Raw genomic sequence first — 16,233 nt, forward strand, 5'->3', positions numbered from 1 at the left:
GGATATGACTCTGTATAGGGCAGCTTCCTATAGTTCCACTGTACGAAGGAGGCCTGAGTCACAGAGGAAGGCCTGCCCTTTTAAGGCATCCTCCAGCTGAGCCACTTCCCCGAAGTCAAACTTCAGGGCAGGCTTGGCTTAGGGAGTCCTTTGTGACCAAGAAGGAAAGCTTTAAATTGACAAGGAGGCTTGCTTAATCTCCCTCGCCTTCTTGGTAATCCTCTCTGCAGTCACAGTCTCTCTAATTACCTGCTGTTGGGCTCATTTTCCCCTGAGAAATCTTTCCGAAAACATGTCTAGTTTATTTCCCTTAGTAAATAGCTTGCTTTTAGCTAATTTTGTAAGATACTCTGTGGGTGTTTGCTGTGTAAATTTTTCAGCCATCCGCTGGCAGTTATGAACTGTTTCTCAAACATTAGGGTATTTGTGTCTACAGTGTATCATCTTTTGAATATCTTACATTTTTCTCCAGCCTTGCCACTGCATTGTTGCTTTGTCTTTGTACAGCAAGGAAAATCGGGGCTTTACCAGAGTCCCAGGAGGTACCACCAATAGACTATGTCCTTAGGATCAAACACCGCCTGCTGTTGTTTTAAGATGGTCTAGATAAGTGCTGAACCAAAAATTTTTATATGTGTGTATACATTTTGCAAACAGTTTTAGTACACACTAAAAATGTGTGTTTGGGTGATTTTCCACACCGTGGTGCAAAAGGGTGGGAAATGTTTAAGAACATTCAGAAGAGTCCAAACAGAAAGATCTATATAGTTTGTCATTCTCTTTCCCATAGCTGCACACCAGATGGCTTCAGAAAGCCCACAAGCAAGACCCAAAGGCAGTAGCCTTCTCCTGTTGTTGCCCTCCCAACAACTGGACTTCAGTGACATGTGCCTCCCCACCTGGAAGTTGCCTAGCAGCCATTGGTAAACATTGCCCCATGGATTTGTCTAATCCCCTTCTAAAACTCACCACAGTTTTGTGGCAGCAGATCCCATAAATGAATTATGCGTTGTTTATCCCGAATCTCTTGCCAGTCACTCCAACAAAAGCTGGAGGGGAACTGAGGCTTTATGAGTTTCTTCCTCCAGGCCAGCATTCCCAAGCTCTGCCCCCTTATCCCTGAAGCCTGTGATTCTTAGAAGGCCAGCCTCCTGGTTGGAAGATCAGTGGCATTTCTCTGCGTTTCTATGGCCTCCTGCGTGATGCACTTCCTGCGCTGTTGGTCATGTATGGTGGTATGGGAAGCAGTTCCTCACAGCGATGAGGGTCCCAGACTCTGCAGGCTTCAGACCACCAGCTTCAGGAGCCGGTCCAATTTCCCAATTGGTCGTTCAGCAGCCCTTAACTTGGCCAGCTCCTCCTCCTCTGAGCTTAAGGCCAGAGCCTTGACCAGCTTTCCTTCTTGTTTTGACACAGAAATGGCCCAATATAGTTTCTCCACACTCAGAGATCCAGTTAATATACAATCATTTCATGGATGTTAACTGCAAGAATATTTTAATTTCTTGCAGGGGAAAGATGGACATTACTGTTCACAATGATGGTGGCAACTCATTTCTGATTCTCCTCACTCTTAATAGTAGTATTCTCCTAAATGTGACATGGAAATTGTGTACAATTGAGAGACCAATACATTTTCTCACTCAAAAATTGCTCTTCTGTTTTAAATAATCCTTTCTGGTGAGAGATGTTTCTTGCATGCTCATTCCCTTTGCCTGTAGAAACCTCTGTATGTAAGCATCATCTATTGCTGGCAGTTACAGAGTACAAAAGGCAACAGTTCATTATTCTTATATTTTATTATCTTAAGTTAGCGCAGAAGGTTGTTTAACCCAAAAGACCTGTTGCTGGTGTGGACCCTTCCATATCGGATTTTTACTTAAAGAAAAATGACAGCAGCCAGGCACTTGCCCTTGCTTATTAGCGCAGTTTCTGTTATCTCTAAAGTAACTTCAAATGCGAATACCTTTAAAGCTACAGAAAAACAGACTTAAGCAGTAAACACATGAACTGGCTTTATTTATTTCTGCGATTTATTTATCGCCCATCTGGCTTGTCTGTAGTACGTTGATAGGTGTGTGCGTACTTTGTGCATCTGTAAATACTATAGCCAAAGAGTCTTCAAATCTGCAATTGCATATTTTCTTTTGCATAATTGGGCAGCTCTTGATATTATTTGATATATTATATTTGTTTCCTGCCCTTTACTGTAAGGTCCCAAGGTGGGTTTCATATAGGGGGAAAAATACAGTACAATATCACAGATATAAGAGAGAGATTTTTCAGCTGTGGCCCCCAAGCTCTGGAATACTCTACCCCAAGAAGTCCGCTCTGCTCCCTCCCTGTTGGTTTTCCAGAGACTTCTGAAAATGATCTTGTTCCGGAGGGACTGAAGGTAGAGCCTGACACTGATTTTATGTCTTCTACGTTAAATTTTACCTTTGTAGTCCCTTTAGTACCAATCCCTATATATATATGTGTGTGTGTGTGTAGTATTTTATTATTTTAATTGTATTTTATGTATTTTAATTTAATGTTTTTGTGATTTTACTGCTTACAATTTTATTATGTACATGTCTGATTTTATTTTTGTAAGCTGCCCTGAGTGCCCTATTATAGGGTAGAAGGGCGGGATAGAAGTATTTTAAATAAATAAATAAATGAAAATATAAAGAACCCCACCCACAAGCACTTGTTTTGACCATTTTTACAGCTTTTCTGCAGAATCTTGCGAATACTACAGAACGTCTGCCTTTAACTGGGGAGTGACAGATCTCAGTAAGATGATAAGTTCTGACCCATATGTGGGTACTGGTGCAGGTCTCCTCTATAGCAGGTAGAAAAGGTCTCCTTCCTGTCATTCCAGGATACAGCGGGACTGTGCTTACAAAGAGCACTTCTGTTCCCTGCACTCCTAGGGATGTAGGTGAGGGACTGAGCCCAAAGTGCCTGGATTTTTGTAAACATTTTCACTGCCTTTCCTTTCAGTTTTTTCCCACCTGAAACAGCCGCAGGATAATGGAATGCATCACATTCAAGATGCATTGCCCTGAACTGGTCCAGTGTGCCATCAGTGGAGGCATAAATTCACTGCATGTTCCCTGATTGTCAAGGACAGGGTAGCCAATGTGGTGCCTTTTGGACATTGTGAGGGCTCTGCTCGTGGTTCATGGTGTGGGGTGCATGTAGGAGAGCATTCCCAGCTCTGGAATGACCCTCCCCCTGGAGTTACATTTCTCCTCTGTGCTGCTGGCATTTAGATGTCAGTTGAAGACATTTCTGTGTACCTGGGCCTTTCCAGATTGATATTGTGAAGATTAGAATGCCCTGAGGGGAGAGCAGGTATGTCCTAAGCTGGCTTGGTCCTCCCTGTTGCTGGCCCCACTGCACTCCAAGTGTTGGGGGGGCACCATCTGGAGCAGGGAGCTTGCTGGACTCATGGAGCCTCCCCCCACAATTTAGACCCCTGCAGGATCAGAGTTCAAAATCACATGGGGAGCTTCTGAGAGCAGAGCAAGCCTCCTGCTCCAGACATTTGACCTATAACCATGTGCAGAGAATATCTGCATGTTGCTTGATTCTGCAAAAAAGCCGCTTTTTGGGTGTGAAGTTAAGAAACAGCCTTTTCCCCTTTCTGGAATTGCCTTCACCCATTTTTAATGGATGATAAGGCTATCAGGCTACTAGCCACAATGGCTGCGTTCTGCCTCCACAGTTGGAGACAGTATGCTTCTGAATATCAATTGCTGAGCATCGCTGGTGGGGAGAGTGCCTGCAGGCTCCCCGTGGGCATCTGGTTGGCCACTGCAAGAACAGACTGCTGGATTAGATGGGCCACTGGCTTGATTCATCAGGCTCTTCTTATGTTCTTACGTTAATTCAAAACATAATTCTGTTTTTCAGTTCAGGTCCTTCAGCCTGGGTTATAATAAACTATGGGGCGTAGTTCAAAGTTAATGCAAAATTAAATTCATTTCTCCTCTCTTCACTTCAACCGTAGGAAGGAATCTGAAATTCAGGGCATGCTTTTACAGCTCTGATTTAAAACCACATCCCTGAGCTGGAATTGCGCTTGTTTATGAATGTGGATTCGTTGTGGTTTTAGACAGCGCTAAGAGTGCCACTGCTTAATAAATTATGAAAAGAAATGAGTACATTTTTTAATTAAAGGATGCCAAGTACAATTATTGCTTTTTGGTCTGACCAGCCAGGGTCAGCAATAATTGATATTGAGAGAGAACTTCCACTGAGCAGACAGTGATATATTGTTAGGCTGGTTGTGTTTCTCCATTCCTGGGTGAGAGAGTTGGGCTCCACTTTGATTGGAAATGCCAAGAAGCAAAAGACCCAAGTCTTGTTAGCTATAAGCAAGTCTAACTCAAGACATTCAAAAGTCCCAAATTCCTCCCCCACCAATGAAAGGGGAAGGCTAGGAGAGCTTGCTTATGCTCTTGCTTGCTCAACTGACTCAGCTTGAGATAGGCCAGTCATCTCCCAAAACTGTCTGCTATGCTATCACCACCCTCCCCTTCTGCCCCCAGATAGGAGTGCTTTCTGGGAGGTCAAGGCAATTACTCCTAAAGGGGCTCCGAGTCAGCGCAGCCTGTGCTTCCTTTCTCAGCTTACGGGGAAAATAAGGCTAGCATCCAGCTGCCTGTCCCACCTGGGAGATCAGCACAATTTGCTTGTTTCCCTGCCAGACCCCACTCTCTCACCCACGTTGTATGCACCCAGCAGCTTGGCACATGGGGGATGACGATAATCCTTAAGAGTCTGGCATAAACACGCTTCAGGCCCCAACAGCCAAATGGTATGGCGTATGGTAGTAGCCAAAGAGTATGTACAGTAATTTTGATTGGGATGGATGGCGGCAAAGTCTTCTGCCCGCCCAAGTATGAAAAATCCCACTTTAAATCATCTCTCTTCCTCCCCTTCTCCTCCCCCATCTTTGGTCTCCTATTCATATGTTTTACAGGTGTTCCGTTACTAAGAATTTGCTGTAAAAAGAATTTATGGACCACGTTGTCTCAATTAAAAAAAAACAAATTTGAAAATTGGCTTTTTTCCTACATTAAGTAGCAAAGCCGTTCACTGTTTAAATGTCAGCCTTAGAAATTTCCACATTAATCGTCATTTAGAAACCAGACAAAACTCAGCATTACTCTGAAGGTTTATTATTATTATTATTATTATTTCACTTTTATATTAAGCAGATTGATTTGTACCCATCTGATGTCTGAAATGCTGCGGAGTGACACGTTGGTCTGCTGAGAGCCCACAGAGGCAGGCCTTGCTTTTGTTTTAACTTCCAGTGGTCTCTTCTTGTCTCCCGACCCCCTTCTTCTCCTAGAGAGCTGCCTCACCCTCCTCAGAACCTCCTGGTCACCTTGAACTCGTCCTTCGGCCGCAGCGTGATCCTCTCCTGGGTGCGTCCCTTTGACGGAAACAGTCCTGTCCTTTACTACATTGTTGAACTGTCTGAAAACAGTAAGTGTGGCAAAACTCATTTTTACCCATTTATGTTCTTCAACTACTTTATTTCAAGTTGCTGTTTTTCTCCCTCCTTCTTCTTCTTCCAAATATCCTTTGCCTAGTCACATGCAATACATGAAGCCTGAGGACCTGTCCTTTCTCTTGCAAACGTCCATGTGGCTTTTCCCCCCTGTTGAATACTGGCTCCTTGTTCTGCCCCTCTGGGGACGCGAATGCTACCTTCAGGCTGCTGCGCTTCAGGTGCTGCACATGGCATTATGTTTGGCTTAAGCGGCCAAGGCTGACTGGATGCTCATTGCTCAGGAACGAAATTTATGTAGCCCTGGTGTAATTCCGACGCTTGGCTTAGGACTGGACTGTCATCACGGTGGTCACCCTTACAAAATATAAGTGCAGCAGCATTTTATTATCAGGGTTCCCTTGGCACCAGGGCAGCCAAGCAAAAGGCCCAAGCAGTGACCCAATTGGCCTTTCTTCTCTGTCCGTGCATCTTCCATTCAAAGCCTTTTCTTTCCTATCCCTGACCCTTCTCTGAACTCTAAACATTAGTGGCACACTCTCTCACCGCGACAGGTAAAGCGTTTCCTTGGTTTAATGCCGGCTTGCACCTTGGAGGTACTCTGTTGAACTTTAAATCTGCTGCTGACAACCAGTAGATGAGGCAGCGATGGTTTCTCCCTCTAACTTCCTGCTCCCAGAGTCCTGCTCCCTGCAGCAGACAGGGGAGGGGGGGGGAAATGGACTGGAGAAGGTGCAGCTGCCTGATCTGCTGATTTAGCGACAGACTGAGAGATAAAAGGCTTGGATCTTCAGGTCTGAAGGAAGCAGTCTTTATTCATACCTTTGAGCCTCCCTCTCCTCTGTCCATTTGGTCCTTTCTATACACACACACCATACCACCCATTTTGTTTCTGTTTCTTCTTGCTGAATCAAAGTGGCTGATAGGCGGGAGGGAAGGAGGCAGATCCAGTCAAGGAAGAGTGGGTTGTGTGTGCATCCACCCACACTGCCAACACACATGCGCCAGTGGAGGCTTCCCTCGTTCACATCTGCAGGGCTTCAAAGCAAATGGAAAGACCTAGTGTGCATCTACTTGAATGCTAAATTTTGGAAAAGCTATGCCTGGTCTGCTGCAGAGTATCTCTTTTAGCCAAAGGCCCTGGCGTGTACTTCAGTTGCTCTGTTGTTTATCTGACTGCGCTCAGCACACATACTCCAGAATATGGATGCAACTGAGATTTTCAGTAGCTAGAAATATGGGACTGTGCATGCAGTTTTGAGTGGCCCTCGGATGTAATCCAGCATATCAGGCTTTGCAAGAGTCTGTCCCAAAAATAGGGATGATACTGTCAACTGGAAAATATAGTAATTCACCTCTAAAAATCTGTAAGAAGCTCTGTCAAGATCTGGTAACATCCTACAGAAATAGTTTTGATAATCCTGCAGAGTATGAAGGGATTTTCTGAACTCTCACATGCTGTCAGACAAATCTGTTGATTTTAGCTGATGGCATTGTAATCTACCACAGAGCAAAGTCTCTGCACACGTACTTCACAAAGCTTTGTGTCTGCAGACAAACGAAAATGAGAGGCAGCCCAGAGAAGGAGAGCACCTTTCCTTGAGTTAGGATGCTTTTTTGGGATGACGAAAAAGCATGCCAGCTGAAATCTGGCTTTCAATTCTGAACAGCCACGGACTCCTTTGGTGGCCATGGGCAAGTCATTGTATCTTGGTTTGTGTTCATCATACATAAAATAAGGAATGTATGATTCACCATGTTATATTTCATAGAGTTATTGTAAAGAACAGTGAGTCGATGACTGTAAAAGATTTTGCACCGCATAAATGGCAATTGACTAGCTATGAATGGAAAGCAGCATGTTGGCTGATGCTCTTGATAGTACAAGCAGAAAGAGCACACAGGCTGTATTCAGGTGCCATGTCCCAATCTTCCAAACGTTGGGATGGATGAGTAACAATATAGACAGCAGTGTGGGCAACTTCACCCAACTTCCAGGCATCATGAATGCCATTCTGGGGCAGATGGGAGCTTTATCATCCCCAAACTGGGCATCAGCCGGTCCTGACTCAGTGGCAGTGTTTTACCTAAAGACCTTATCCTGCCAATCATTTTGAAGCCTGTCCCTTCCTGCTGCATATTAGCCTTTGCAAGATGGAAGTACTACTCAATGGAAGTAGAAAAAATCAACTACAGTGTTGCATGTATAGCCATTCAAAAGATAAATCAAGGCCTTATATTGTTTGGTATTTGCGTTCCTGATATACAAACCCCAAGTATCTAGCTGCCGTACTGGATTTTTCTCATTGCTTATAAATATTAATTCTTTCCTGCTACTGACTGTAGGAACATGTGAGCCCTTTCTTTTGCATCTTCACTCATCGCTGAAGTGGTACAACACATATTTGCAAAAGAAGAGAGTGCTTGGCAGCCTGCAGTCTGAGACTGGGATTAATGTTTTTATCTTTATTTTGCTAATGTAGATTTCCTGTCTCCTACTCTAAGCTCCAGGGTAGGTTTTGTCAGTTTCATACCAGTGTCCTTGGGTTGGGCTGCCCTTGATATCACACTCGTTGCCTTCAGATATTCTTTGTTCTTTCAGTAGAAAATTGCTTTCAGTGTCTTTGCTTGTTCCTTTTGGTGGCATGGTGCCTTTTCTATATTTAAACTGTCACTAGTTTTTACATACGCTTTCCACGAGTTCATTTGCTTATGTTTGTAGCTTTTAAACTGTCAGCAGCGGTACAATATGTGATACGCATCCTAATCCCTGCTTGCTGTTATGCAAATAAAGGCTGATGGGAGTGTCTATATTTCAGTTGCTAAGGGTGTGTTGCAGAGAGGATGCTGTGGAGTTTTAATACAGTGTGGGTTTTTCATCAAGAAGCCTAACTGGAGTTTGATTTTATAATATGTCTGTTGCCTAACTGGGTCCTGCATATGTTCATTGTTTCCTCTCTTTTGATTGTTGAGGATTGAATGCTTTCATAATAACTTTAGCACCCTTTGCACTTGTTGGAGTGCATGCACTCTGAGAATTCATAAAATATGTTATCTGCTGCTGAAGAAGATCATTTATCAAGTCTAAATTCCAGGGGACTAACCGACATCCTTCAGAAACTTTCACCTAAGAAAAAGGAAAACAGAGCCTTGAAGAGAGTGTCAGGGCTGGGCCATGGGTGGCTATTTGGAGCCAGGAACCCAGAGTCAGACGTGAACCTTCAGATCAGGAGGCAGGATTGAACAGCAAGACCAGAAATTCCTTCCATAAACATCATATGCAAAGAGCTTGGTTCTCTTTTCAACACCATTCAGGAGGAACTTGTCGATCACTCGTTGGAATGTTTGCCTCTTCTTTATTGCCATCCTTTTTTGTTAATGCTCACTTTCTAGCTGGGCAGCAGGAAAAGAATAGGGATGGACAAACTCCTGCAATCTATTCTTCCTTCCCCAATTTATCCAGAAATGAGAAGATTCATCTCTGAAAAAATGAAGGGAAATCAGCTCATTTCTTGAACTTATCCATGAGGCTTCCAAAATGAAGCATTCCTCCTTGCCGTCCCTGCTGATCTGTTGCGGCTAGGCTTTAAGCTCCCCAAAGAAGCAGACTGCTACTGCTGCACCGGCTGAGAGGGTGGGGTAACAGCAGATAAGAGTGACAACCAGTTAAAGTCAGTTCATGGCAGGCAGGGCAAAGTCATGTCCAGTAAGGTCAAGTCAGAGCAGCTATGGCACGATCTGGCTTAGGCAAAACAAAATTTAACAGGACCTTGAAAAGAGCACTTTGAGAAAACTGGCTGAAGTCCTCTTCTTCACTGAAGGATTGCTGTTGATTCAGCAAGGTGTAAACACCTCCTGGGCATGGCTGGATTATCCATGATGCAATTAGAGCAATTGCCCCAGGGCCCTACCTGCAAGAAGACCCAGACTCTGAGCTTTCGTTTTAAAAAACGTAAGTAAATCAGCCTTATATTAAGGAAGTTAGAAAGCAAAATGTGCAGATAGATGAGCCAGCCTTGCTTTCCCCATCTTTCAGTGTTTTTAGCAATGCATGAAGTCAGAGCTGTGATTGACAAGTCTATTGTTTCAACTGCAGGATACAGAAATCCCTGGGTCCTAAAGAGCAGCCAGTCCCACCTTCCCTTTCATTTCCGCTTCCTAGTTTATCTCCGTCATTTGCCCAGGCCTAAAAGCAGCACTCAGTCAGGTCAGAGAACATGATGTGTAGTTGTAATTAATACAGTACAGCCTTGCTGAGGCTGGACTGCCTTCAAGTCAACCCCAACTTATGGCGACCCTATGAATAGGGTTTTCATGGTAAGCGGTATCCAGAGGGGGTTTATCACTGCCTCCCTTTGAGGCTAGTCCTCCCCAGCTGGCTAGGGCCTGCTCAGCTTGCCACAGCTGCACAAGCCAGCCCCTTCCTTGTCCGCAACTGCCAGCTGGGGGGCAACTGGGCTCCTTGGGACCCTGCAGCTTGCCCACGGCTGCACAGGTGGCAGGGCATGTAACCCTGAGCCACTCCCTGTGGGGGTGAACTTTAGCTGGCCCTTGACACCCAGGAGACATGAGCAGGGATTTGAACTCACAGACTCTCCAGCCCGGCTCTCCTCCCCACTGTGCTAGACCAGCTGTCACAGTACAGCCTTATTTATTCTAAATGTTTTGGTTATCCCCCCCAAAAAGCAACCTAATATATGAGGAGAAAGTTTTGAGGTTTAGGGATAGGGTGCTATTGATATTGTACTGTGTGAACAAAGTGAACTGTTTGGCTAAGTTTAGTCTGAACAGGGTTAGACTTTACATGCTGAGGTTTGTGTCTGACTTCTGCACAAAGTGTGACAATGGTGAGAAGCATGTGGGAAAGAGGTGGCTGATTTGAAAAACAGTTTTGGTTTTATTATTGATTATGATTTGTCATATTACTGAACTTTGTGAACCACTCTGGAAGCCTTTTTTTGGCTGAAGAGTGGGGTGAAAAATGCTTTGTTTACTCCTGTCAGTAGTATATTTTTAGACACCTGCATACAATATTCCTTTTTATTCTGGCCTTTCTAGTGTAGAATCTGCCACTATTTTAATATTGCTGTTTTATTAGTTAGTAGTTTTTCAGATTTGTACAGCATTCAGATATGTGTATGTGTATGTTGCAGTATACAAACACACCTAATAAAATAAAGAAAAATTAATTCAATTAGGATTTTTTTTTAAATCGTGCATTCCTTTCTGGGGGAGAGGGGCCCCTTTTGGAGAATTGCACCAGAGCCCCCAACCACCTTCATCTGACCATGATTCTGAGACTGGCAAGGTTAGTCCTGTTGTTGGCCACATCCCTCTGCCTGTGCCATTATTCTGCAGCCGTTGGCTCCTGTGATGTGGGGGTGAAGGGGGCTGCTCTGGGAGTGCCTTCCAGATCTGAAGAGTCATGCAAAAGTGTGCCCTCTGGCCTGGAAGGACTTGGAGTGGGGTGGGCAACTCTTTGAAAGGCATCTGCTCCCCATAGCACCCTCCCTGTTTTCTCCATTTTGAATGATGGCAGCAGCACCAAGGAGGAACCGGTGAAGAAGGTGGAATGCCTCTCTCCCTTTCCCTCCCTCTCCCTTGCCCTCTCATGCTGTGGAGCACATCCAGGGTTTCAGAGCAGTGCCCCTTCAGAGTGGAAGCCATTGCCAGAGCCATCGCCTTCCCCTTATACTGATCTTAAAGAGTAAAAGGATGGGCATAGTATTTTGGGGATTTGGTGGGGGTCCTTCTCTGGCCAAGATATTGAGTTTAGGCTTTCCAGGGAGAGGTCTTAAAGGCCTGTTTCTCTTTTCAGGTGGTCTTTAAGAGCCCTGGGAGTTTGTATCCAGTCCAGCTTTGGACAAATTCTTGTGACACCCTGAGGAAAAATGGCCTACAGCTTCAAAAGGAAGAAGCAGAAACAGCCCATAATCTAATGGGGGGGCAGGGGGCCTGGGAGATTCCCAGTGGCTACACCTGATCGCATGGGCGCCTGTTTTCAGTCTGCAGTGAGGGCCACACTTCACATCCTTATGTGATCCACAAATGTCATTGGGAAATAGTTATTTCCAGGGACTTGAACTTCCTTTCAAATAGCAGTGGCATATTTTTTCTTTTTTGAAAAACGACACCTAAAAATGGAAGTTATTTCAAATAGCGTTAGTTTCAGCAGAAAAGCACAACCTGAGGATGTATTCTAGGGTAGTGTATGCAAAACGAAAGGTTAGCACTCTCTGTTCAGTATAATGGGAGCTTATTTAATAGCTTGACCTGTTGTGGCTGTTGTCACTGATGTAGACCTTCTCCAGGCTCTGTGTCAGGTAACTGACAGTAATCCCCAGAGGAAGGGGAAGAGGGTGTTGACATTTTTATGCAATGTTTCCTATTCTGGAAGAAGGCTAGTGAAGGGCAACCAAAATGATCCGGCATATAGAACTCTCCTGTCCTTTTTTATGCTGTGCAACAAGCCGCTTTGCCATTCAGCTTTTTTGCTATATGCTGAAGGGAGGAGCAGCCTTTGTAAAGGTTTAGTTTGATTGTCAAGAGAAGGATTGCTATTTAAATTTTAAAGGGACTCTGTGAACTTGCTGGATCCTTGGCTCCATGGGAAAGTAAATCTTCCCACTTAGACCACTTTTTCTGTGCAAAGCAGAGTGCCCGGGAGATGAATAGGGTTCGTTTATATTACTTTTCTGTTTAATCTTTCTTCCTGCCAGATCTTCTATCTTCTACCAGGAGAAGGGAAAAAAGAATAAATAAAGTATTCTACAGAAGCAGCATATAAACAGAGCACAACCCTAAGCTAGTGGAGAGATTAATAGGCTCCACTGTTGAATGAAACTGCTCACTAGATCGAATGGCTCAGGTTAAGCACTCTCTCGAGTGGTATTTACAGTTGCCGTAAAAGAATGAAATTGCTCCATGCAACAGACTGGCGGCAATTAGCTCATTTACAGACATTCAGCATTCTAGTTAGAGTCTGGACCCATCTATCTGTCTGTCTGTCATCTATCTATCTATCTGTATTTATGTATATATATGTCATGGTGGTGAGCAGCGGCACCAGGCAAGGCCGGCCAGCGAGCAACGTCCTTCTCCACGTGCCTCTCCAAAGGAGGTTGTGGAGGGTGGCAACACTAGAACGGACCTTCTCAGTGGTGGCTTCTTACATGTGGAATACTCTCCCCAGGGAGGCACACCTGATGCCATTGTTATCCATTTTTAGGGACCAGGCAAAAACCTTCCTTTTTAGTCAGATTGCCTTGGCTATATTCTATCCATGAATTACATAGCACTGGGTCTCACCCAGCTCTTGTAGTCAGTCAGTAGCTCTTCCACACTTTGCTGTTCAACATTAGTACTTGTAAGTCAAGCACACAGCCATTGCTTTCAATGAAAAGTAGATGTGCTTAGGATTGCAATTCGTTTAAGTTATTATAAAGCCTGTCGTTTACATAGCTCTTTAGAGATTTTCAAGTGTTTCAGGTCACATGCATTGTCTTAGTAACCAAATTTGGAGCTGAGAAATGTTCACCCTTGCTAACCTGTGTGTTATGTTTTCTCCAGCCTGATTCACATGTTCATCATTGGATGACTGCAGCATCAAGTGATGATGTGCATGTATGAACAGGCCGTCACAGAGAGAGCACCACAGACAGAACTTTCATTTCACCTCATGTGACACTTTTCAGTAGAATCTGTTCCAGCATTCAACTGCCAGCCACCAAGTGTACAAAATCAGATATATCAGTGAAGTTCCTGCATGTGTGAATGGCCCCCAAGATTTGGTACAAAGGCGGGGGAACAGGAGAACATCCAGTGTGTGTCCTTTGTCCTGCAAGGAACGCTAATCAGGAGAGATTTTGGAAAGCCAAGCAAGGAAAGGGAGAAATACTTCATGGAATTGAGTTATCTGTATACAGCATCCCTAATTTGTAGGGCCTGTTGATAATTATGCATGCAGTTCTCCATTGGCACCAATAGGGGTTTTTCAGACATTGATAAGGTGATGACTCTGGCTTGCATGCATGTGCAAGTGTCTGTGGTTGTTGGATTGTTTCTCTTCCACTATGGGTGTTTAGAAAGCAGCTTTTTGGTTTAGTGCTGTGATTTACTAGAAACTAACTTAGTCGAATACATTCAGATAGCTTTGATGAGCTCGCGTCATTAAATCACAGCTATCACAGATATGGTGAGATCTTTTGTCAGGCCAGCTTTCCCTACAAGTTTTCGGGCTCCCTCGATCTCTTTTTCAAGTGGTTGCCTCCCCTAATATTCCTGGTTCCTGCTGTGCCAGAACTTGGCCTTTCTCTTCATTATTGCACAGTTAGTGAGTTCATCATAGTGACAAGAAAGGACAGAAATACAAGCCTGAGAAGCCTGGGCGTGATGCGGTTCTCTTTAGACAGGATCTCTGAAGCTGCTGGATCATGAGAGAGTAGAACATGAAATGAGCTGGTATCATTTTTTTAAAAAATGCTATTTTACATTTTAAAATCAGTTTGGGGCTGCAAATATAGCCACTCCTGGACCTTTTGTGTGAAATTGTGAAAACACACTACTGCTGAGAATTTTTTTTCTCACTTTTTTTCACACCAGACATTCTTCTAGTGTGCTGGTACTGTCCTGTCATTTCTCCCTCCTTTGCTCATAGCTTCTTTCTCCTTCAGAATGTAATTTCAGCCACTCAGGGAGCACGTGGTGGACAGGAGGATGTCACAACAATGGTACGTGGCAAATCAGCTTTGACTACGTGATGACTTCACAGAGAGCAAACAAAGTTAAGTTAGAATCAGGAAAGCATCACTTCTTAGGCTGGTCTCGTTGTGCTCCTAGCTAGTCCTAGGAATGCAAAAGTGAATGAAGGCTACTTTAATCAATGCTTTCTGAATAGGCAAATAGTTTTATTCCTTTCGCGGTAAACTCTGCATTGTCACTGGAAGCAAAGAGCACCTTCTGAAACTGATGAAAGAAGTTGTCTCCTCCTCCCACCTTCCAGGGATTGGCTGTCTCCTAATAACACCGTCCTAGGATGGAAAGAATGCTCTCACATGTTTCATGTTTTCATTCCTCTGCAGCAAACTTGCTAATGCAGTGCGGGTGGTAAAGAAACTCAGCTGAAACACTGAAACTGATGACGGGTTAGCTTTCATCAGTGGTGGGCAGAAGCTGGTAGATCAGTATCTACTGGTAGATTTCTGGGTGACCTGCAGCAGAACGACAAGGGTTTCTTGTTCCCAATTATTTAACAATGGCAACAACAAATCAACTTTCCCCCATCTGAATTAGGCTGCTGGAATGAAGAAGGTTAATCAGGAGTGTATTTTTGTGCAAAGATACTGTGAGCACTGTTCAGGTACTGAACACAAATTTCTAGGCTCTGAATGTGCTCAGAAGCACCCTGTATGCCTTGTCTTTTGCACCTGGCTGTCGTTGGTAAATCTTGGGGTGCTAGTTAAAACACACCTTTAGAGAGTAGATAGCATTGGTAGTAGTAGTGGTGGTGGTTTCAGTCAGAGGTGGGCAGACTTCAGGTTTGTTAAATTTACTTTGTTTTTTTTACTAGAACAAAGTAAATTGAAAAAACTTGAAGTCTACCCACCTCTGCCTTACACCACCTGCATCGCCCTGTCTTCCTTTAGAGCACTGTTCTACCCAGATGTTGCCAGACTACAATTCCCAATCAGCCTGAGCCAGCTTCACCAAAGGCTAAGGATGATGAGAGTAGTAGTCCCAAGGTTGAAGAATAGTGCTTTAGAGAATATGTCCTCAGAAATGTTTAGGTCAAATAATGTACATAAATACTCTCATACAGAGTTTGAGGTACGCAGAATCCCCAGGAGACACTTTCTCAAGACTTGCAGCAACAAGCTGATTTGACTCAGAAAGTCACAGTTCCATACCTGCATAAAGCTGAAGAAGGAAGCTATTCTAGGCGAACAGTGAATTTCGTTAAGAGTCCTTCAGCCAGAACCACTCGAGGTATGGTGTTGTAGATGGACTGCCAAACAGATGGGTTGAGAAATACACAGCCCATCTGTCCTTATCATGCTCATTTCCTCCTTTATTAAAATGTTAATGAATATAGTTTTTATTTATTATGCAGTGACATGTGCAGCATCCCTTTTCAGTAGAGAAACGTTCAGTCTGTTTAACCGCATGGACTGACAGGGGAGGTTTCTTCCGTTCTCAAACAAAAACTTAGTACAGAAGTTCCTCTCAGAAAGTTTAGAGAATGGCTGCCAAGTTAAAAACAAAATGACTTTCACACCTAGCGTAAATTTAAAAGCAACCAGTTCAAAAGTGGGATAGGAAATAATACAGAGGATATTTTAACAAGTTTATATAAATCAATGGTACATCCACACTGTGAGTCCAATGTATAATTCTTGATAATTCGAAAAGGCATAACTAAACTGTTTATCACTATATTTAGTGCCTAACTGTGTGACATAAGAACAGGCCTTTGCCGTGTAACTCTCTCACACACAAGACACACACCACTCTTCAGTCATATTCCGTTGAATCAAAGCACTTCTTTTTTTTCAAAGAATGAATAAAGAAAATGCAGTTACAGTTTGATATGAGGGCTATGGACTTACGCCCAAGGCTTTGAAGAAAAAATAGATTTTTGAGTTGAGAGATCAGAAGTAAGAGAGAAAGAGGTGGCATTATCTGTGTCTTCTGAGAATGAAATTACGAACAATTCTGGGAGTGAG

The 16,233-nt window shown here is 43.8% G+C and overlaps 1 protein-coding gene across 8 annotated transcripts in view; it reads left to right on the forward strand.

The window, feature by feature from the left end:
• The window catches only part of SDK1 (sidekick cell adhesion molecule 1), a 681,727-nt gene that overhangs the window by 459,474 nt on the left and 206,020 nt on the right, over nt 1-16,233 (forward strand). For all 8 annotated transcript variants that reach the window (XM_061599424.1, XM_061599427.1, XM_061599426.1 and 5 more), the window contains one exon: nt 5,351-5,487. In XM_061599424.1, coding sequence (XP_061455408.1) covers nt 5,351-5,487 — 137 coding nt within the window. The remainder of the gene's footprint in view (nt 1-5,350; nt 5,488-16,233) is intronic.

The sequence above is a fragment of the Rhineura floridana genome, chromosome 17 (assembly GCF_030035675.1).
Source record: "Rhineura floridana isolate rRhiFlo1 chromosome 17, rRhiFlo1.hap2, whole genome shotgun sequence".
NCBI lineage: Eukaryota > Metazoa > Chordata > Lepidosauria > Squamata > Rhineuridae > Rhineura > Rhineura floridana.